General features: G+C 36.4%; 1 protein-coding gene across 5 annotated transcripts in view; it reads left to right on the top strand.

Moving 5' to 3' along the window:
- The window catches only part of MINDY4 (MINDY lysine 48 deubiquitinase 4), a 136021-nt gene that overhangs the window by 15970 nt on the left and 95633 nt on the right, over window positions 1-24418 (top strand). For all 5 annotated transcript variants that reach the window (XR_014316901.1, XR_014316902.1, XM_082753228.1 and 2 more), the window contains 8 exons: window positions 9543-9601; window positions 9995-10110; window positions 11228-11344; window positions 14214-14302; window positions 19353-19454; window positions 20473-20536; window positions 21909-21974; window positions 22201-22268. Coding sequence is in view for 3 of the 5 variants with exons in the window: in XM_082753228.1 (XP_082609354.1) it covers window positions 9543-9601; window positions 9995-10110; window positions 11228-11344; window positions 14214-14302; window positions 19353-19454; window positions 20473-20536; window positions 21909-21974; window positions 22201-22268 (681 nt within the window). In the remaining 2 variants the exon portion in view is untranslated. The remainder of the gene's footprint in view (window positions 1-9542; window positions 9602-9994; window positions 10111-11227; window positions 11345-14213; window positions 14303-19352; window positions 19455-20472; window positions 20537-21908; window positions 21975-22200; window positions 22269-24418) is intronic.

The raw sequence follows: 24418 nt of genomic DNA, 5'->3' as shown, positions 1-24418 counted from the left end.
ATACATGAGACTTTAAAAACAATATTTTGTTTTTAAACAAAGAAGGAAGATCAGGTTAGGAAAGATTTAAATAGACTGTGCATCCAGAAGTCCATGGAACCTGATGGGAAGTATCTTCAAGTGCTGAGGGAGCTGGCTAATGTCAATGAGACAGCAACCTGGATTATCACTGAAAGGTTGTGGCAATTGGGAAAGGTTCCTGAAGACTGGAAGAAATACATCGTCACTGCTATCTGTAAGAAGGAGTGACTGGAGAACAATATGCTGATTGGTTTCATTTTAATCCCTGGAATGGTAACAAAGCACATCTTCCTGGAAGTCAGTTCCAAGCATATTAAAGATAGGAAGGTGACTGGGAAGTCAGCACGGATTTGTGAAGAGAAAATCATGCTTAACCAACCTGATAGCTTTCTCTGATGGGATGGCTAGTTTAGTGGGTGAGGACAGACCAATGGGCGTTGCTAATCTCAACTTTCCTAAGGCTTTCAATGCTGTCTCCCGTAACATCCTTGCAGACTAACTGATGAAGTGTGGGCTAGAATAGTCAAAACTGAGAATAGTCAAAACTGCTGACTCAGATGGTTGTGATTAGCAGGATGAAGTCCAGCTGGCTGCCAGTCAGCATTTGTGTTCCACAAGCAGCTGATACTGATGTCAATACTGTTCAAGATTCTCATTAATGACCTGGATGGTGGGTCCAAATACATCCTCAGCAAGTTTACAGGTGGAACAAATTTGGGAGTGACTGGCAGACTAAATGGTTATGCTGCCATTCAGAGAGAATTTGATGGTATGGAGAATGTGCTGACAGGTATCTTATGAGGTTCAAAAAAGGCAAATGCAAAGGACGAATGCAAAGAAAGGTTATGAAGAATAACCCTATGCAACAACACAGACTGGGGGCTGCCTAACTCTGCAGAGAAGGACCCAGGAGTCCTGGTGGGCACCAAATTGACCATGAGCCAGCAATGTGCCTTTGTGGCACAGAAGGCCAACAGCATCTTCAGTTATCTTTATAAAAGTGTTGCCATCAGATCTTGGAAGTGATCTTTCCCCACTGCTCAACCCTGCTGAGATGCATCTTGAAATGGTGAGTCTAGTGCTGAGCTACACAGTACAAGAGAGGTGTGGACATACTGGAGTGAGTCCAGCACAGCAGCACAAAGATGATTTATGGAATGGACTGTTTGACATATGAGAGGCTGCTCAGCCTGGAAAAGGGGAAGCTTACAGAAGTTTTACTAATGTAAGAAATATCTGATGGGGTTTGGGAGGGAGTAAAGATGGCAGGGTCAGACTTTTCTCAGTGGTGCCCAGTGGCGGGACAGGAGGCAATGGAAACCAATTGAAATATAGGAAATTCCATTTAAACATAAGGGAAGAAAAATCCTCTGAGACTGGAAATGCTGGAACAGATTTTTTAGGAAGGCTGTGGTGTCTCCATCCTTGGATACACTCAGACCATGACTGGAGAGGGCCCTGAGCAACCTGCCCTGGCTGAATGTGCTCTGAGCAGAGGGGTTGGGCTGAGGGAAGTGTAGAGTCCCCCTCCAACCTCAGCTATTCAGTGATTGTGAACTCAGTTATGACTGGCTCCAGTCTTTCCTGCTGGGCATTTTAGCATAAAAACAGCTTGTCTGGGCATAATCAATATTTTTAAATATGTTCTGTTTGCCCAGTGGGCTGTAATATTTCACTGCTACTTATAAAATTGGAGTGTCATATGAGATGGATTTGTCTAAAATGACATCTGGCATTTTGTTAAGTAATTAAGTTTTGGTGCTGTGAGAGGCTGAGCATTTCCTGAAGGTACTCATCACATCAATATGTGATTCTATGACATGGGGTCTGAATTCAGATCACTGTATTTTAATATACAGGAGACTGTTTTAAATCTGTCAGAAAACACCAACTAATTTCAGTTGGTATTTAGTATATATCAGTGTACTCAGTGACATGCAGTGTGTATGAGCAATGCTGTAGGAATTAATTAAATTTCTCCCACTAAAAGAGGAAGAGGATGTACTGGGCAATGGTGGCATTTCTAGGAAATGCGAGTTTAGTCAGACTGCAGTCTTTTAGATAAGAGAACAGAAAAAAAATGCAGAGCCGGAGCAGTCTAATAGTAAATTACCTTTGCATATTTCCTTCCATCTTTGTCTGTTTGTGATCTGTGCGTAGCACCAGGCATTGTCCTTAAGGCACACGAAGAAGCACATGGCATCATCCCAAGCTTTCGTCAATGCTTCGGTGTGGCTTTGTAGACAGGAAGCCCAGTAAGAATAGTGCAGTCGGCACCTTCCCTGAGAGACTAACCACAACCCTCCTTGGAGTGTGCTCAGCTGCCAGCTGGGAATATGTCTTTATTTGATTCCTGCAACTAGCAATCAGAAGAATGGCTGTCAAACAAAATGGGGTCGTATTTGGGGACTGTGGATTTAATTAGCCCATGTACAAAGACAGAGAAACAGAGAGAGACAGAAATTGCAGTTGCCAAATCACTCAGCAGTAAAAACCTTCAAGTAGCTGGAGTTGCATAACACCTTTTATAACATAATGATTGGACAGGAAAAAAGAGCCTAAAATAAATGTTAGAAACTATTGTGACTCTTATTTTATGCCAATGGATTTATGGCATCAGAGCCGTCGACATAACATCTGTGTGTACTGCCATTTGCCCTTTTAGTATTTTTCCAGCACTCCATAGGAAGGAGCACTGTGCAATTACTGGAAATGGCAAATGGCTTCTGTATCATTTTTTTAATTTTATTTTTGGAAAGGACGTAAAACTGGAAGTGTCCAGCCCATTGCCTAAAATGTGTTCAGTCATTGAGAATTTGCCTTGTTCATGTGTACATACCAGGACTCTAGGTCTTCTCAAATTTAAAGCAAGAACAGACAGTGTACATCCTCTTTTGCTGGCAGAACTTCACGCCACTGGAAGCAGCACAAGAAATCACCTACCCCTTAAAAACAATCACTTGATTACGAGTAGCACAAGGAATTTTTTTCCACCTGTGTGTTATTCTCCCTCAGACTGCTGAAACAGGACATAAAAGCTCTCCCTGTAGTACATGTTTACCAATAGGCTGTTATCAGTGAACTTCTTCACTGAAAGGGTTGTGAGGCATTGGAACAGGCTGCCCAGGGAAGTGGTGGAGTCACCATCCCTGGAAGTCTTCAAAAGACGTTTAGATGTAGAGCTTAGGGATATGGTTTAGTGGAAGGCTGTTAGCGTTAGGTTGGAGGTTGGACTCGATGACCTTGAGGTCTCTTCCAACCTAGAAAATTCTGTGATTCTGTGGTCTATATTCATCTTTCTTCACAGCAAAATAAGATACGAGAACTAGCCCAGTCTTCAGTGTAAGCTCTTGTCTTCTTCCAATTTAACATTAGCTTTCTGGAAGATAATTTATCTTGCTAAAATCTGTTAGGTTGTGGTATTTTGGACTGTTACAAATCTAAGGTATTTGACAGGAAATGTAAGGCCAGGAACTTTTCACATCCTTAAAAATAAATAGCCTAAAATTTGAAGGCCAAAAGCAGAAAGAGCAGAGACTTTATAGGACAAGCAAAATGGGGGGACATATTCACCTTAGTTGAAATGAATTAATTGAGTACTAAAGGCTGGGTACCCATCTCAGTGCTTTATGTATTGTGTCTTAGCTGTAGTGTCTTGGAAGCATCTTTATTTAATGGAGTTTTAGCTGTCTTATTTTACTGATAAGTGTTTGTTTTGGATTGGTTACTGTAATGGTCAGTTTACATGAGTAATGTAAACTTCAAAATTCAGTGTGGGGGCATCACACTGAAAAATCTGATGGAATACAGTATGAATAACTGAGCTACAAGTTTATTATACTAAGTCTGGTTTTATAGCTGGAGATAAATATTCCTTCATCACCTTTGAGGGGACATTCTGTTGATGTAAGCCCAGTTCAAACTATCTTGTAGCTGGACCCATCATAAGCATTTTTTTTTTTTTTAATTTACAAACTTTTCCAGCAGAGATGTTGTTTTCTCCTGAATTGTCACTACAGTTATTAAAAATTCAACAGCACAAAAGCAGACTCATGTATAAGTTTATTAGAAATGACCCTTTCAATAAGAGGTTTTTTTCATTTACCTTTTTTGCCTCATTTATCAATGAGCCATCTGTTTATGAATTAATGTGCCATTCAAATCAGATGCAGTGCTTAACTAGAAAGGAAGCTTGGACAAATTACATGTAGAAGCTCTGTTACCTTTGTCAACCAGACCTGCAAGCATGGCAGAATTTATATTAAATCTTGAAAAGGTCTTTTTCCAGAAAAATATGTTGCCTGGTATTGATCATGATCCTTTCCTTTGCATCTTTAGAATTGCTTTTAATAATTCTGTATTCAAAAATTTGCCCTAAAGCAGTGGCAAGCTTCATTGCCTATAGTGGCCTTTTTTTTATCTTTTTGCAAATAGTAACACAGTCTAATTTGTCTCTTAGTTATTCTCCAGACCTTACTCACTATACCAAGAATGTCATGTATGTCTGTGTATGCCCTAACATCACAAGACCACAGGATTGCATTGCGACTTCAACGCATCCTTCTGACTGTGTAAATTACTGTGAAGAAAATATATATGTCCAGAAGAAAAGCTGTTGTAATCAGGCAGTGAACATAAGGTTTCCCAACGCAGTAACCTTAAAGCTACTGACAACCAATGTTTATATTTTAAGCCCCTTTGTTTATTTGACCTCTCTGTAGGGTAGTATAAATAGGAAATAGTGGAATGCACATGCATTATTGTGAAAAGAGCTGCCTTCTCTGCATGTTCAGCTATTCTGTGTAAATTCTGTTTTCTGCAATATAGGAAGATCAGATAAGAATGTACAAATATTTAGAGAAAGTACTGTATAGTATGTTTATAATGAAACATATTTTCTTCCTGTCCTATTTTTCTGTCATGACAGATGACTTCCCCCTTCCTAAGTATTCTAACTGTATGGTTTTACATGTACAATAAATTTTCCTGGAACAGTAACCATCTGCTGAAATGGAAATTGCAATAAACGTCCTTACAGTGTTTTGAGAAACCTTAAGGAGGGAACTTGTGAATAACCTCCACCTGCAAAAATACCCCACTTAACCAGAAAACACCCTACATCAATCTTTGATGTCAGCGCTTTCCATGTCAACACAGGAATTTCCTTGTGCCTTGAGAAATCAAAGCACTTTGCATCCAGGGTATGGTTCTTCCAGGAACGGGTGTAGAACCAAAATCGTTTAGACTTTCCAGAAATTAATAGTGTTACAAAAAGTGGTTCCAGGTGAGCTATATATGAATTTTGCCGTAGTCAACTGAATTTTCATTTATAGGTCTTTTCAGATGAAAGACTACTCAGAAGTACTTGGGACCATAATGAATGAAGAATGCTAACGTAATGTAGGGAATGATATATATAATGCATATATAGGGCCATTTGAAATTCTAAGTTATCCAGGACATCTAATGAAGCTAGCAGATGTGATACAGTACCTAGAGGAGGCCCAACTCCTTCTGAAGCAGCAGTTGAGGCTGGGTGGGATGGTGTACCTAGATTTAAGGACTTCTTAAGTGTCTCCTCCTGTTTTGTTTCAGAAAGAACTCGGGTATCAAGGCCGTAGGGTACTCGTTGAGGACAGCGAGGCTTTTTGTTACTTGTAGCTAAATAGGATTTGTAAATTCATGAGCAGTGTTCCTGATCACCCTGTTACCATTCATTAGACACATGTACCCACCTGAGGGCTTCCAGCCATAACCCCAGGCAGCATTTCACGTTGCTCTCACCTCAGTCAACTCCTCATGCTCAACATCTCTGCTTCCCACAGCTTGCTATCCCACAGCTCCCCTTCCCATATCCATGCTAAATAGCTACTTGATGTGATACCCTCCTCAGACCTGGCATTTGTAAGTTAGTCTGCATCCCTTCTGCCAAGCTTCTTTCCTACTCCTCCCATACCTTTGCTTCAGTGAGAGGAGGCAAGATGATGCGGGACAGAAAGTATCAGCAAAGTGTGGTGGAACAGGGAGGAATATTGGAAGCAGAAACTGGAGACAAGATTGTGGGATAGGGGCAGGCAATGGACATCCTGTGGGCACAGGCTATGCCCAAAGAAATATTATCCAGGTGTAATGTATGACCTAAAATCATTCCAGGTTCTTCTCTCTTGCCCAAGACAAAAGGAAGGTCTTGTGGAAAAAGTGGTGACTGAGACTCAGAAATCACCATTTCCTGATTGTTTTTGTCTGAGGCCAGTTGGGTTGGTTTTAGCTCAGATTGTGACACTCAAATGTACATAGCCACATGTAGGTATCTGCATGAAAGTCCAAGTGTCTACGTTCCCAGAAGTAGGCACCCACATTTAGTTGCCTAAAGGGATTTCCAAGCTCTTGACCCGAGCCCTCTGACTACTGACTAGGTCGTCATCAATTTCCATGGAAGCTTTGACACCCAAGTGTGTAGGCAAATAAATCCAGGGTTCTTAATTTGCAAATTGAATCCCATACCCCTTATAATGCTGTGAAACTCACTCAGAGCTAAACACCAACTGTCTGTTTTAAGTACCTAACAGGTATGACATGATGTCTCCTTGTTAACTACTTAATGTGACAGAGTTTAATTCTGGAGAAAGATATATGAGTCGCTTATGGCTCTTTTGAACTATGACAGAATAATTATAGCAACACCTAGGCAGGTGATTTGAAAATCATCCCTTCAAATTAATCAACCTAAGTTTTTCCATGTATGAAGTGGGAAATCTATGCTTTATGTCTCACTATGTGGCTTAGTTTATTGTTGGTGAGGAGCTCAGTACACTAATGGTGGCGATAAAAATGAAAGAGAGGTGAAGGGTAAGTGAATGTAAAGATGCACAGGAGAAACAACAACAGCAAAAGGTAGATCCTGTCCTTGCATTTGCGATTGCCAGAGCAACATTTTCACTTCTTTGCAATACACCTGTCCATGTTGGCTAAATTTGCATTTAAATTCTGACCTTTCTACGTAGCAAAGAGCAGTAAAAAATAAATAAAGGATGAGCAACTTCTCTAATAAGTCATGGACTTCCTTAACAATAATGGTGTTACAGTAGGAAAGCTGTTCCTGATATAAAAAGATGAGTAACTACGCCTTGCTTTGCCTCCTTCTATATCGAAACTCTATAGATACAACTGCACTGCTAAATGAAATAGATCTAGGAACAGTTTTCTTGAATCTTCTAATTGAATCCTGCTTTTGTTCACATTACGCAGCATTTAGCTTTAGATCCCTTACAGGTCTCCTGTTGTTGCTGTAAAATATAATTTTGTTTCCAGTTTGTGGGTTGTTGTTGGTTTTATTGTTGTTCTTGTTGAAGAGGGGTTATTCAAGATCTGAAATAATATCAACTACTTGATGCATCCTCTGTAAAAGTATGCATCCTCTGGGATGAAAATGAGGGGCATGCGACCTGTATTGGTGCATGGTCTGATGGCATCGTGGGATATTTTAGATCTCAGAGCCTCCTGGAATGGTTTTGGTGGACCAAAGAGGGAGCCAGACCTGCTGTGTACTGCCTCTTGAAAATGAGAGTGCTCTTCTGTGAGCTATGTTTAGGCATTGCTTGGAAGAATACTGATTGGTGTGGGTCAGACCCATGTTAGGAAACGTGGTAATTAAAAACAGTATGGATTAGTACAGGTCAGTGCTAAATCCTGTGCCCTCTGGACCTGGTTAGGCAGCTGTAAACAGTAGTGCTGCATTCTTGAGTGCTAAGAGATCTGTTTTTGCAAAACTAGACCCAAATGAGTTGACCTAAGAGGAAGCACGTTATTCTCTGGGAAGCATGAGATAATAGTTTTCAGTCTCAGACAAAACAAAAATTTAGATTCTGCTTGTTCTGCTTGTGCAGTTCAGTGACATTGGTACTTGGCTGAAAGCATTTTGTTTGCAAATGCAGTGTCATTGAGACCCCTCTCCTGACCAGGAGAGATGAAAATAATAGTGAGTAACTAGCAGAAAGAAATCTGAGCAGAAATCCAGCATTAGAAAAAAAACAAGGGGAGTTCTGTTTGTATTTTAAGATATATCAGAGACAACTTTATTAAACCCTATAACACAACAAAAGTACTATTTTGTTCCGTAGGATTTCAGCACTACTTATAGCACTGTACAAATTTGCTCTCAATTCTCTCATTTATGCTAATCTGTTGGGCATCTGATTTCTTTTTACCTTGAATCCCTAGTAATGTGGTGATTCATTTATTTTCACTTTTGTTAATCGTGTCCATGCAAATTTCATTGTATAAATCCTTTAACTTGTTTATAGAGAAAGAGATTTTTATTTTTATATAGTATCAAAGACTGTGAGAATAGTACTATTTAAACCACTTAAAAAAAAGCGGTTTTAAACTAGAAAAGTCATGAGTGTGATATGTGTGTGTTCTGTTTTCATTCATCTTTCACACACTGTAAAAGGAAATTAATTAATGGAAAGTATGTGATATGACAGCAGTTGTTGCTATAATAATATCATGCGTACAAGGAATGTTGCTGAGGAAATTATTCCATACTATTTTTGAAAGGACTGTCATTGCAAGACTTTTTTTTCCAAAGCAAAGACCAATGATACAGTATTGCTCCATTTTTATTTTTTTTTACAACCATTTGAAACTTTTTCTCAGTTCTGAATTCATTTTGGTTTGAATTCCACAGGAGGAGGAAATCCATCCTACCTCTGAAAATCTAACTTTCTATTTAAGTTCTGGCTTCACAGCCAAGTTGAAGTTCTTAGTTCTTTTAGTAGTTGTTTATATCATTTTTTAACTTGTCATTTATGTAGTAGACAAACCACAAGGTTAGTTGAATAACTGTTGCCTATCAGCAGATGAAAAATTATCCTGGTAAAGGAAGATAATCTAACACTGATTCCCACTTACATTATTTGGATATTTAAAGTAGTTTAATAACTAGCTTGAACCTCATTCTGGTTCCCATTAGAGATGCAAATTTTATTTATGCACAGATCTTTTGAACGCAGAGGCGGTCCCACATACATTAATATCTTCATGAAATTCAGGGCAGTATAGAATCTGCCCATTTATGAGCTGGCAGGATCTGACCAATACTGAAATCACACAAATGAAATTAAATCAGTGTTGAAATAGGACTGAAATCCTTAATCAATTGCATTGTGTTGTGCTGTGCTGGCTGCCTTTCTGAACTCCTGAAGTTCAGCTTTCTTCCATTGAAAATGTTTTTGCTCTAAGATCATTTATTTATACAAAAATGTTAGTGAGACTGAGCTCTTTTGTACAGAACACTTTAAAACCTAAGGTAAAAACCCATTAATAAATTTTTATTTATTTGCATCTTTTACTACCTCTCTCTCTCTCTTCCTATGTGTCTATATGTGTGGATATATATATATGTATAACTTAACTTTGTATTTTTGTGTAGCTATATGACCTTGTTTATCCAGAACACTTTTCGTATTAAAGGGAACACTTGCTTTTTTTTTTTTTTTTTTTTGTTAATTTTAATGTAGGAAGTCTCCAACACCTACTTGGAATAAAGAAGACCAGACAAAAGATGTCCTAGAATTAGGTAAGGTACATCAAGCTTCATTTTGACTTTCATCCTATTCTTTAGAGCAGATGTAGCCAGAAGTGCTTCTTTTGTAATTCTTATTTGATTCAGAGTAATTGCATTTGCTATTAACTTATTGGGTTAATTAACTTCTTCCTAAGACTGTGTAAAGAAGTCATTAAGAATTAGTCAAACAAAAGGTGGCTTATGTGTTTTTATCTGTCTTTTCTGTTTAAATCTATACTTTCTCTTTTCTAAAAACAGATGAGAGGAAGTGTTAACTGTCATTTTGATAACCCCCTGACCCAAAGCCTTATTGGGGAAACAGACATGAAGTTTTTCATCCAACATATTACATGGTATTTTTTTGTTGTTATTGTTTGTTTGTTGTTTTTTTTTTTTTACTTTCAGTTGATGTTGAGGATGAAGCAACAACTGGAGAAGTCAGTAAGAACCTGAATCTTTCAACACTGCATATGCTTCAAGAAGTATCAGTATCAAAGGCAATTGATATCTCGCTTGCAAAAGTAAGACTAACTGACGGTATATACAAATAGATGTGTGAAAACATTATTTCTGCTAAGTTAGTCAAAGCTGCAATGGATTAATCTGTGTTATGTGCTTGTGTGTGATTTAATATGTGCTATATTCATTCTTCAGTATCCTTATGTGGTATTCAGATGTAGTAATGTAAAAAGTAATGTAGAGATGCCTGACCAAAATTCAGAAAAATACTAGAAGAGCATGTGAGAATGTATCAGCCACTGGAACCATGGAAAACAGCTTTCACTACAGAAGTGTGTATTATTGTGTTAATGCCGCTAGTCACCTAGTCAGTTTTACATGTGCTTGTTTACCTGCTTTTTAAATTGACAGTGGTTCATCAGTGTTTCTCCCTAGCTTATCTTCCTTGTTTTGAGCAGTGATGGAAACATTATGTACTTTTAATTTTTTCTCTCCCAGTTCAGACAAAAAAAAAAAAAAAGATAATGAGGATTTCTTCCAACTCCATTTCTACATCAAAGACATGAGTAACTATGCAAACACCAAGCAGCGAGTTCTTATTTACTCAGTCTTCCTTTAGAATGAATACAATTTCTTTAGTTTAGCTGTTCCTGAATAGTAGTGGTCTGCAGTTGTTCAGGGCCAAGATCTGAATTTGGCATAGGCTGATAAGCTAACAGACATAGAGCAATCAAACCTTTGAATAACATTTGTCTCATACCAACAACTTTGACGAGCCAAATAGTCTGCCTTTTCTCCATACAGTGCCCAGCAGGCTCCTTTTCTCCCTAACGTAAACCGTTAGTAACCCTTGCTTTTCTAGCTGTTTACTTTAAGACATTATTCTGTAATGCTTTCATGGGAAACTGCCCAGACAATCTGCATAAACAGTTTCCTAATGCTGAGCAACACATAGCATTATGAGTTGAAGTAATATTGTAGGAAAAGGAAAAAATTACTCTGTTTCATTTGAGAGTTGCTATTTACGGTTAAGTATAAAACAGAAAAGGGTGGCTATAGTGAGTTAGTCATTACCCAGCCACACTCCTTTCTTTTCTACAAACTACTGCAGGAAAACATAAGCGTGTTTCGGATTTATTTTTAAAATGAGAACTTTTCTTTCTTTTCTTTTTTTAATAGGAATTAAAAAATCTTTTGTTTGGCTCCAGTCTTTGTTGCTTCAGTGAAGAATGGAAAATACAGAGTTTTACATTTAATAACATACCTCAGTTAAAATATGGCATTGTGCAAAAAAAGGTAACGTAAATGGCTTCCTTAAAAGAAAAAAAAAAAAAAAAAGTGATCTTTGCTTTTTACAACAAGTTTACAGAGGCTGTGTGTTTCAGCAGTGAAAAAAAAGTCTTTCAGAGTCTTCTCTTTCTTTACTATTGCTGCTTATTATTGCTTTTACTATTGCTGATGATGTCACCTTGTCAGGTCATGTTAGGAGACTTGAGAAGGAGAGAATATTTCTGAGAGAAATGTAAAGTAGCTACAGAAAGTGGTACTAAAGGGTGCGGTGTGTTGGGGGGCTTATTTGTACAGAGGAAGACAAGCCACTTCAGCTGAGAGCTAGTGAAGGTACAAGAATAAAAGGAGATATATCAAGATAAAGTCAGGGTGGAGATTAAGGGAAAAAGGAATTGTGGGGGAAAGTTTAACATGTTTTAAAAGGGATCTTACCCTGTGCAGGCAGCTGATCAGCCTGGATTCTAATCTGACTGATACATAGGGACAGACCAGGGATCTCATGCAAGGGATGTGATGTGTAGCTGCCTCCATGTGCAGATCCCATAGAAAAATGCATCCTCCTGACTTACAGCTTAACGCTTATGCCCCTCCCTGCCCTGAGACTATTCACATCCTCCTGTGATACCCATGCACAGGTTCTCTTAAGAGCAAGGATCTGAGATCTTCAGTACAAAGGAGACATGGGAAGGAGTGAACTCCTCATTACAAAACATTCATCAGGCTTCTGATGCAGAAGATCTTCAAATAGCCTGAGAGGAACTATGATGTACTACTGCTATAAAGAATTGAGAGGAAGAGAGGATCTGGGGCAAGGACAAGAGCTAATAAACATAATTTAGATGTTTAATGAATTTATGTAGTCTAGTGAAGCATTTCATTAGGCTGATGATCTTAGAAGATAACTGTTTATGTTTAAATAAAACCTAGTGAAAAAAAAAAAGGATATTAAATGTTAATTTAAACTCCAAAAGGAACTATGACAGTAATACTGCTCTGGTAAATAGTAAATGGGAAAAAAAGAATGTTCTGCATAAATGTGTTTATTTCAGATAGTGAATATATTCCTCCTCACTTCCAAAATTCATTTCAGCTGAAAGATTTTTTTAATTCTATCCTTACATTAGGTTTTTGTGGTTCTATAAGAACATATATAGAATGTTTCCTGTATTTTTTATTTTTTATTATTATTGTTAATTTGGACTGAGAGGCTTTTTGGTGGGCTGAAGTAAACCTTGCTTTTTCCTTAATATATTTCAGAAAATTCACTCATTAGATATGTAGATAACTATAGAGAAATAGTATATGTATAATATAAATGAGAAAATAGAAGGTATCAATATCTAATTTAATTTTGGATTATAGGACCTTTGTTATGTGATTGTGTCATGACAACATGCTCAATGTAGCCCTTATTGAGTGGGGGGCTTGAACTGTATGACCTCTTGAGGTCCCTTCCAAGCTCAACCAGCCTGTGATTCTGTGCTCTACGCAGGAAATCACGGGGAAAGCAGTGTGATCCTGGGTCATGTTATGGACAGTAACAGCAGCATAGATTTGACACGGGCTGAAATCTGAGCATAAACTTTCCAGAGAATCTTCTGGGTGTTCTGTGCTTTCTTATCCTCATTATTTATCTTACTTCACCTTGGCAGACAAAGCTAGCATTGGTATGTCAGCTTCTATGTGATGTCATTTTAGGGCGGCCCTGAGTTTAAGTAATAGACTTTAATGTCAAGAATGAACCCATTTGTGGGAATGGTAGCATGTGCTGACAGACACATGGGAGAGCTTCTGTAGGATTTATTATGTTGATTCTGTTAAGTTGCAGTGACTGACAGCACTACCAATGTGGTAAATGTGGTGTTGTGGTATCCATGATGTTAGTTTTATGACCTGCTGAGCCTGCTCCATCTGCACATAGGTGTTCCAGACAAATGATGGCTTTTCTGTGTCTCCTCAACAAACTACTGGAACAAATAATAGAATAGATGGTGGCTGGGGTGGGTGTCACTGAGTGACAAGGGAAGGAGAGTTGTGTTGGATGATGTACTCTAGATGAGAAGAGGACATACCATTTCCTTCTCAGGTCAGCTTGTGCTGCTGCCCTTGCCATACAGTTAACATATAGGAACAGGTCTCAGTCATTCAGTGGAATAAGATAATCTGGGTGGCAGGGAATATGAAAGGAGAAGGAGATGCATTGCTACACCATCCCACAGTCTGTCACAATGGCCATTAATCAGTTTTCCATAACATTTCATGTTAAAATTGTATGTCTTGGTATTGTGATTTTTCCAACATTGATTTTTTGAAGGTACAAATTCTTTCATTTTCTTCCTCTTCTGCAGTGAGACAGCTTCCCTGTGCAAAGGACTATACATAAAACTGAAATATTTGTTTAGTGATGGAAGTGGGAATTTGAGGGGAGGCATGGACCTCAGAGGAGTTTAAAGGGAAAGATTTAATTTCACCCTTCGGAAAACAGTCAGATTGTGGTTTTTGTTTTGTTTTTTAACTAAAAGTGAAGGTAGTTTTTGGCTCAATAGGAATCAGGAGATCTTTTGTTTGCTTGCATGATCACAGAACAGACTTTAAAACACAAAATTTTCCTTTGATATTATAGATATCAGTGGGGCATGTTCTAGTTATTTTCAGGAAAAATAGATGGGAAACACAATACCAGTGAGTAATACTCATTTTCAGTGGCTTGCAAAAAAACAGAGAGCAACAGAGAGCATTGCAAAGTCATGGATAGGAAGAGGGATGAAAGGATGGATTAAACCTGAATGCAAACACATGGCTTGCAAAATAGTTTTCTCTAGCATCAAACAGTGCAAAGTGTTTTGCTCATGAAGTGTCCTACTATTTCCCTCAGGGTGGCCCATGTGGAGTGCTGGCAGCAGTTCAAGCATGTGTCCTACAGCAGCTTATCTTTGGAGACAGTAACAGGAATAAAGATGCTCGGTAAGTCAATTGATAATAGAAGGCTTTTCTGTACAGAAGCGAAAAAAAGTTTTTCTGTGATGCAACCACCCAGGAACCTTTTTGAATTTGAACTTATTGAGCTTTTCTTTGTCTCTGAGAGAGAATTAAAGTAGCTTGTGAATTTTGCATTTACTTCTCTTTTAACTGTAGAAATTTAAAGGTTTGTGTTTTATTTTTGAAATTACCAACAGCTTTAATTGTGGACAATTAAAATTATTTAACTTTGAGATTCCATAGAGATGTGATTTCAATGGAAATGTAATCAAGGTTTGAAAGACCATGAAATTCATGCAATTTTTGACACCGAGAATCTCAATAAGGATGAAATTTAAAAGTTTGATTATTTTTTGTTGTTGTTGTTCCTTACAGCTGTGTTTTGTCTTTCAAAGTAAAACACTTAACAGAATTTAAATTCTGTATGAGTTTTCCATTTACTTTGTAGAAATAATTTTAAGTAATGTTAGCATTAAGGAAAATTGCTTATACTGCTATTCTGACAATATTCCTACATTTGTCACTTTGCTACGCAAGCAGAACTTATTCAATGGAAAGTTGGAGAAGAGTAAAAAATTACTTTATGAACAGGCCTGCTGTGTTTGCCTTTTTGTTTGTTTGTTTGTTGTTTTGCAGTAAACAATTAAGTCCATTAAGAAACAGAAAAAAATAAATAAATCACAAACTGTTCTTGCGCTTTACAGGTACAGTTTGTTCATTATGAATAACAGTATTTTACTGGTTTACATTGCCACTACCTCCTGTTCTTTGTGGGTGACACAGTGACAGTGATTTAGTCAGCAGAAAAACTTTTGTGATGATATTTCACTTGGACTTCATAAAGCAACCTTGGAATGTAAAAGGTTCCTTCATATGTAAAAATTTGGCCTTGAATGCCCACCTTTTCTGATTGGAACTATTTTGGAAAGTTAATAGGGTCTCTGTTGACTTTTCTTTACTTTTAGGTGTCTGACACTTGTAAATTAATTGCTTGGGCTGTTTTTATCAGTAGTGGAAATCATTATCTGTTTTAGCACTAAGGATGAGAGGTGACAATTAATTGAAAGATTACCAGGGCCTAAGAGGCCTGCACAGGTGCACAAGTCCAGAAGTCATAGTTGGTAGGCAGTCCTGAAATGAGATGCCTCAACGTAAGGCATTAGAAACATTGAGAATCAGGCTCAAAATCTAAATAAAATATTGAAAGTTTCACAATGTCTGCTACTATTGTTGTTGCTAGGTATTAGCAACACTGACTGCTTGTGGACCTCAAGAAAAGGGTCCAAGCGAATGAGATGCTATGAATTCCTCACTTCAAAATTAACTGTTCTTTAAAGTCACTTCCGGATAATTAGAATAGACTGATAAAGAGATGGGTTCAGTGCTATGAAACATATTCAGAGTGTAATAACGTGTTAATTCTATAATATTATGTAGTTTAGTTCCTCTTCCTTTTTCTATTCGGTACTTTCAGAATATCACATCTGTCTGTAATCCACCTACATAGCCTACATTTAAGAGCAGATGTTTAAAATTAACTAACAATGCTTACAAAATATCTTAAAAGTCATGACAATAGTTTGAGAATTTTCTCAAGAATTCAGTCAATGAGTATTTGCACATTTATTTTTATTTATTTATTTATTTATTTATTTATTTATTTATTTATTTATGGGAATACAGAGATCATTCATTTGAGATATAGAGGAATAAAGTTATTAACAGTACAGGGAGAAACTATTCAAACTTTGCAAATATTTTCCAACTAGTAATATATCAACTCAGAAATCACCTGCTGATTGGTGCAAAAATTAGCTAGCAGTACAACAATTATTCTAACTCAGATTATAATGATGATAGATTTTTCAAGGCAGAAAATCAATACACGTTTAGATATTATGACCAAGAATCTCCACAGAAGTAGACAGCCTTTGATTATCTGCTCTTTGAGCCCCTTGAGTCTCAAATCACCCTTTAGTAACACCCTTAAAGCTGTTAACTTTTTACTCTTTCATCATGATGAAGTAATGGTAAATGTCATGGAAACATGTAGCACCCAAATAAGTGGGTTGAGGCCAGATTGCTTAACCTATAAGTGCCCCAGCTCATGCCAGCTACTACCTATCCTGTGTACTTGGCAGTATTTGTCTCTCCTTTTTCTCTCCTCCAATTATGCACATGGTTTTAAAGTATTTTGTTTTTACATATTTTGTATATGAAAAATGTTGCTAAAGTATGCCAAAAGTCTCCAAGGAATTTCAGGTGAGCAGCTGAGCTCTTTGTCTTGATGCACAGAAATGCTAAAAGGCTTCAGGCTCCTAAAAGTGAAGAGCAAGATGGACTGTTTTATTCACAAGATAAGCATATTTTTCTTATGATGTGTTTGCCATGGGCAGAAACTCTTAGTCAAGCAGAAGGAAAGGGGAGTCCCAGAGCTTGAAATTAGAGGATTAGTATTCCTATTTAATTCTAACCTAAATTTTCAAAGTGTTAGACACTTCACAATAAGTGTTTGACTTCAGACTTCTTGACAGTTCTAGAAATAATTATCATGTATCCTTCTTATTCTGCTACCTCTTCAGACAAATAAATTAATTGTTATGCATCCCATAAATTTCAATGTCTGTGTTAGAACACAGACAGAGATAAGAAAAAACTGTGATTTATTTTTTATTTTTTACTTGAAAACTGTCACCTATTATTTCCCATATCTCACATCCTTCAGAAAGGAAACATTTTCTAAATGCATATTATATTCAAAACAGACATTGGAATTGAAAGGGTGTTTAATTTTTTTGATCTTTGGTGTTTCTTGTTTGGTCTTCCAGTTATTAGATCTTTTACTCAAATGCTGGGAACAGGTTTTGATATCATCTCCCATGACTGATAATATCTGAATTTCAAAGACTGCCATTCCTGAAACCAGTAGAGAAAAATTCAGTTTTGTGTTTTACAGGGAGATGGATCTGTTGTCTACTTCTTCATGCAATATATAAAGGCTCATATAAGTTGGGTTTTATTCTCCGATGTGCTACTTTTCTGCTAGTTTTCTGAGTTTTGGTTTCAAAGTTGTTTATTTCTCAATTCACAACTTGGAATTTAGAATAACAGGAGGTACTGGAAGACTTCACAAAATGCAATTTGTAGGAAATATGGTGCTGGCATCATTGCTTACGTGTCTGGGATCAACATACAACTAAGCCTTCAATAGTTTTGCACATCATTGTGTATGTTCCAAGCCAAGCACGTAAATGAATCAGAATCAGTGGGACTCCACAGACCAATACTGGGTCAGTTATGATAATATTTTAGGTCACCACTTTGGAATCTTACTTACCTTATTTAAAAAATGTAAAGAACAATGTTTACTGCAAAAGGTATTTTAGTTAAAGTTTATTGCTAAGTAGGAACATTATGGTGTAGATTTGAAAATAAGTTAAGAAATCAAAGCTTAAAAAATAAATTAATTATGAAGACCCTCATAAACTAGAAATTATGTATGAATGTATAAAACAATCCTAATACAGAATATTCAAACATTTTTATAATGGATTTAATGATGTACTAACTTATCTTGTCCATTTTTTTGCATGTCCAGTATTGTTCCCTAAAGTACATGTAACTGTATTTTTGCCTAACCAGCTATAAATATTGTGGTTGCACACTGGAACAGGCTCCCCAGGGAAGTGGTCACTGCACCGAGCCTGTCTGAATTTAAGAAGAGATTGGACTGTGAACTTAGGCACATGGTCTGAACTTTTGGGTAGACCTGTGCGGTGTCAAGAGTTGGACTTGATGATCCTTAAGGGTCCCTTCCAACTCAGGATATTCTATGATTCTATGATTCTATGATTCTATGTATTCTGAAAGAGCCGTTACTATTTCTTTTAGTAGATTAGTTTTCGGTATATGATTATAGATCTGCGTATGAACAGTGCCAGTTGTTGTTCATACTTCATTTAGTCCTTTGTTAACTTCGATCCATTGAGCTTAATTATAATATTTTTAAAAATTATTTTTTAATTATTATTCACTACTTGTACATCTGGTACCATTTTTAGTATTAGTCTTCTACAAGTTTAGATTGTGTGTGTCACATCTAATATTCACCTGTATTAAAGGATTATTGTCATAGAACATATAGACATAGACCAGCAAGCTTTCATTTCCTTGGCTTAAATACCCATAGCAGCAGTCTAACGATCACTGTGAGTCACATGAGCTCAATCAGATCCCCCAAATGCAACAGATTGCTGTTAACTCTTGACCTAGATGAATTACATTTCCCTCAAATTCTCATTTTGCTTCTGACTGCAGAAGAGACCTACCCACTGTGCCCAGAGTTTGTTTTACTGGAAATCTAAGCAGAAAATTCTAGATACAGCTCTATTTACTGTATGTAATTATTTTCAATGAGATCCAAGGTACCTTCTTAGATGACTAGAATGAGATTTAAGGTGGTTCACTCCAAGGAATGATTCCAGAAAGACCACATTCCATTGGCCACTTCAGTTATAACTCCCCACTTAGAGCAATTTATATACAGAACAGCAGCACCAAGCCCTCCTATCGCCTGTTCAGTCCAGTATTGAGAAGTCTTCAGGCCGTGTGCACAGTAAATGCTCTCATAGTGTCTCATTCAGATGTGTAAACCTCAAAGAAAGTTTGGATTCAACTGTGTCATACACCTGGTGTATTTTTCCAGTAACCATAGTGGCTTGCTGTTCAACTGAAATGATTTTTTGAAGTGGCCTTCAGAGTTGTCTAACTCTTTTTCTTGACTATAGAAGCAATTGAGATTCATAAATGATAATTTTCTGAGGTTGCGTGCTGGAGCCTTACAACACCTAAATAATCTCTTTATTAAAAAAAAAAAAAAAAGTGTGTTTTTTTGTTTATTATTTTTTTTCTTATATCAATTGTTAAAAACTGCTATGAATCTGTGCATACTTTAACTGGGGCACGTTGCTGTCTAATAAGTAAACTTCTCAGTACACACTGATAATCTCTGTATCTTGCATTTCCTGGACCACAGCTGTCTTCAGCCTTCAGAAGTGCACAGGACCAAATGCCTCACCATGGCTCTTGCAGACATACTGTGGCGTGCAGGAGGCAATGAAAAAGCAGTTGTGGCACTGTAAGTAGGAGAATGCACAACACTGCTATAATTGTGTCTGTTATACAGTCTGTTATACATATACATAGTGCACAAATGGAACTTCCTTAAGATGTATTTATATAGTCTAAAATGGCTTAGGGAGAAAAGGAAAATGCCATTTCTGCTATCCCAGTAACTGGGACATCACCAAACTCTCTGAAATTGCTGTAAAATATCCTTGTGGATTTCATCAAGGCTAGAATTCCTGCAAAATCTCTACCAAGAGTTATTGATCCAGAAGCAAAAATTTACTCCTGCAGGTTTATACTGGAGGATATTCTATTATGGCTGGAATTAATTTCATTTTCCTGCAGCTGCCTAAGTTGCTTAGTTAATGATAAGCAATTAGGCTGTTTGTAGACAGTACATCTAGCTTTTTGCTAGCTAGCTTTGACTGTACCGAATCCTACACTATATTTTTAACTGAGCTAGGTTTTGCAAGAAGAAATTATTTCTTTTATTAGCTCAACTAAGATAGCTGAAAAATAACTTACAAGCTTCTGGACCCAGAAGTTCTTCTTCAAACCTAAAATAGAAGCAACAAATTCAAAGATATTTCCAATGATATTTTGAATGTTTTCCGTTTATAAAATATTTCCTCTGTGATGATATTGTACATCTGTTCTGTTGCTTCTGTTTTAATGTCATTTCTCTCATATTCTTCTGCAATAAAAACTAACTGTCTTTAACATCTTAAACCTACGTTTATCCTCCTTCTCTATAGAGAAACTTGTAATTCATATTAGATAGACTGAGAGAACACAGCTAAAGTAAATGTTTTATTGATAAATGTGTTGAATACCTAACATTAGCTTATTATGCAAGAGGTTGTCTGTTTGCTTGCTTGCTTGCTTGTTTGTTTGCTTTAAGTAATTTAAATAATAATAGTACAAAATCTTTGGTTCATCATTCAGTTCATATACAATGTTGATATCTCTTTAATGTGATTGTGGTCCTTTTAACATGAGCTTTGGTTTTGTTTGAATATCCAATTTAGGCCATCAGGAAGACAGCAGTTCACTCCCATAGGAAAATACAAGGCAGATGGAATCTTAGAAACTGTAAGGCTCTGTGTAACTTGCAGTAACATTTTCCGTATATCCTTTTTGTAGCTTTTCTTATTTTAGCACAATGAAATTGATTTCCATATATCCTATGTTTCTCTTAAGTGTTTTTAAACCTTTAATGTCACATTATTTACTTGGCATCCAAAAACCAATAGGAAATAACAAAATCCAATAGTCTTTCTGGCTCTGAAGTGTCCCACTGCCTGTGGGCAATTGGACTTTGTGAAGTCCTTTTTGTTCCATCTACCTTTCAGGCTTATAAACTGTGCCTTCTTTTCTTGGTATGCAGTAAAACATGAAAGCAGATCCTTTAAAGTCAACTAGTGCAACCGTGAGCAGCAAAAAGCAGTATTTTATTGTGTTTTATGTAGAATTCTTTGCCTTCCCCCCCAGTATCTCCACATAGCAAAATACTTTCCAGTTGTGCCTTTATTTCTATATGAAGCCCTCAAATGGCTTTGCAAATATTGATGCCGTAAGCCAGACTTCAGTGGTTTAAGGAAATATTACTGGCCTCCCAAATGGAGGAATGAACATGTCAACAACTTTTCAGAACTAGACATTTCTGGAACAGCTGAAAGTGAAAACCTGTATAAATAGAGTGAATGCAGCATAAAAACTTGGCTATCATATGCTCTTCCAAGAGAAAAGATGTATTATTTAATATGTTAAAGTAATTTTCAACTGCTGGCCATTTCAGAATGCAACTAGCACTACTGTGCTACCTCTAAGTACTGCTTATCAAAGATCATGTGGACATAGGCACAGTGAAAATGAGATGGAAAGGAAACTCCTGATAGAGCCAGGAATCTAAGTCAGAGTGCTTGATCTTTCCCATCACTGTATCCACAACACCATAACTGCTGTTAGGATACAAAGACAAAGAAACAGACAGTTTGAAAGTAAGTGGCTGGACCTGTGAAGTCCTCTGAACTTCATGTTAGAAAGGAATATTTTTGAGACTATTCTCCAAGTATAATAAGAAGTGCTCTGATGAGACCTGCTATAGACAGCTCACAGCATGGGTACAAGCTCCTGAGCTACTTGCTGCTTTTGTGTCTTCTGAAGCTTCATTATTCTGAGGTTCTAAGAGTTGTTTTGCATAAACTATTAAAAGTGAAGCAAGCTAGCTGCACAATGAACTTAAGAGCTGTAAGAAGCAGCATCTATAAATTCAGAATATATGAATTGCTGAGATACAATTTTTTATCAAGAGATAGATTTCATTAGATCTTTAAACCATTTTATATTAGTTGAAATCCAACCACTCAGATTTAAAGTTTTCCCTATGTTCATGTAATTTTATGTTTTAAAAAGGAATTGTTATTGTTTCAGTTTTTTTTTTTTTCCTTATATTTCTTCCCAGCTAATACTGCATAGTTCCACAAGATATGAAGATCTGATTGTACTTCTTCAGCAGAATATTCACCAGGTACTATGTATTCAGCTGCTAGTCTTTCTGTCCATATTTTTCAGTCTGATATGATGTCTTTTGAATGTAGTTTCAAAAACATGCTTCACATTTTAACAAATAGAGTGAAAAAGTCTGTTTTAACATAAATGCAAACAGTTCTTTCTGCTTTGTTTGGCTTACATTTCCTTAGGATTGGGCTTAAAAACATGTACAACAACGTAAATACAGTTCTTTTCTTTTTCAGTTTGAAATTGGCCCCTGTGGGTGCATTCTTCTGACTGTGTCTGTCATCTTATCAAGATCTATCAATCTGTGAGTGTCTTTATATCCATTTGCATAAACTGCAAAGCAACCAAGGTGTGCAAAGCGAAAAAGCAGCCATGATGTACTGAAGTTGCTGGCTTTTTTAATCTGTCTTGATGCTTACTCTGTTAAATATAGGGATATTGCTACTTAGATTTACACATTTAATCTTGTCTTTCATTGTTGTTGTTGTGAGCTTGAGATCTTTAAATAGATACTTAGTTGTGGGTCACCAATATGGATGGAGTTAAGAACACAGGAACATAAACACAAGGTAAGTGTGGCTCAGAATATGACAGCTTTTTTCATTTTGTCAAATTCTACTTCTGTAATAATCTCCTAGAATTATCTGCAAGTGAAAAATGTTCCTTGACAACTTACAATAACAACTGACATGAAAAGAGCAGCTGCACTTGCAAGCAGCACGGGTTTGATTTGTATAAGTTGAATGGTGCTTTTATTTCTTGCATCTCTACATTGTCTAGAAAAGAAATAATGACTTAGTCCAGATTTGATTTGATTTTGTTCATTCAATTGCTCACCCACTGAACTTCCTAAAAGCATTTACAGATATATTATTTTTTGGTTTTGTTGTCATTTCCTCTTTTGTTTTGCTTACAATAACACTACAGACCATTGGCTTATCTCCCCTTTTGCACTCTGACATGAATGACATGATAATGTTATAGCATATGTCGTTCTCATTTTTTTCTGAGCTAGTTAAGGCAGAAAGGTCTACATTATTAAAGGTATTTGAGCAAGTGGTAATATACTTGTCACTTAGTAGAATTATCAAAGACAGCAGTGTTCCTAATTCCTATTGATTGCATTACTTTGCTTGCTGTAAAATGGTAAACATTCTTTAATAATTTAAACAAAAAAACTATTTTTTCTTCTCGATTTTTAACAGTATGTTATGACAAGGCCAGTCAATTATCTGTGATTGCACTTCAGGTCTAAACTGAAGATAAAAATTCCTCACAGCATCTATTTGTATTTTTTGATATCTAAATAGTTTTACAAGTCTAGTTCAAAATGGCAGAATTGTTTATAAAATGTAGTTATTTTCTGAGCAAGAATCATGACTTTTTCACAGAACTTCATCTTAAAGTACCATTACTCTTCTAGCTTGGTACAGTGTAATACATTGCATAGGTACCTATCTTTTGTTTATAAGAAACAAGAATTTTTCTGTGTCACTAGATACAGTGGAATGTGTTTGCAAACTTTGCATAAGATTTGTTTTAGAAGTGCAAACTAAATTTCACTTACGTAATTTTCAGTAATAGATTCGAATGGCTATGTCAAAGTACTTCTCTTAGGATATTACAAATATCAAGACAAATAACTCGCTGCTCATATCATCAAGAAATATGTACCATTTAGTGGGTGTTACAGGCATTATAAGTCATTATTTACATAACTGGCATAGTTCTGGATGAATATTTGAAGACAAATGAGAAGTTTTTTACGTAATGGAATTTTCATCCAGCAGTAGACCTTCCAAGACACTTTTTTCACCTCCGTCTTTTAAGAGAAAATCAGTTTCTACATAAAATTGAAAATGCCAAGTTTCAATTGTCCTGGTTTGTGTGCATATTCTATTGAAAAAGCTAGATAAATTATCTAATTTTTGTTAAGAAAACAGCATATTTTAATTTCTCAAATCATGTTAAAATGTTTTAGTTTGTGACCACAATGTTGACTGTCAGGAGGTAAAAATAGGTAAATCTCTCTTTTATAATTAATTGATATTTTTTGTAAGATAGTTGTAGCCTAAGGATAGAATAGTCTTGCACCATGGTTATCATAAAACAGAATTGTGTAAGATGTAAAGGTATGTCCAACTAAAAGAAAACAAAGCATTTACATTTGATTTAACAAATATAACATTGACATTCTGATTAATAAGTGATGAAATGTTTCTCTCTGTCAGAAATATTCTTCCCAATATTTTCTGTTTCATGAATATTTACTTAAGTTTGCAATTCCTGACATAATTAGAATAAAATAATAACACATTCTTTTGTATAGTGGGGAAGCATTCATTAGTGGTTAAAAGACAGAACACTGAATGTAGACTAAATGGTGAGGTTTATTAAATGAAGGATACAGACTGCCTTAGAGCAGTCAGATCTTCAGGCAGATGCTTTCCACAC

Source organism: Aythya marila, assembly GCF_965140915.1.
Source record: "Aythya marila genome assembly, chromosome: 2".
Taxonomy (NCBI): domain Eukaryota; kingdom Metazoa; phylum Chordata; class Aves; order Anseriformes; family Anatidae; genus Aythya; species Aythya marila.
This window is presented reverse-complemented; position numbering and strand designations above follow the sequence as displayed.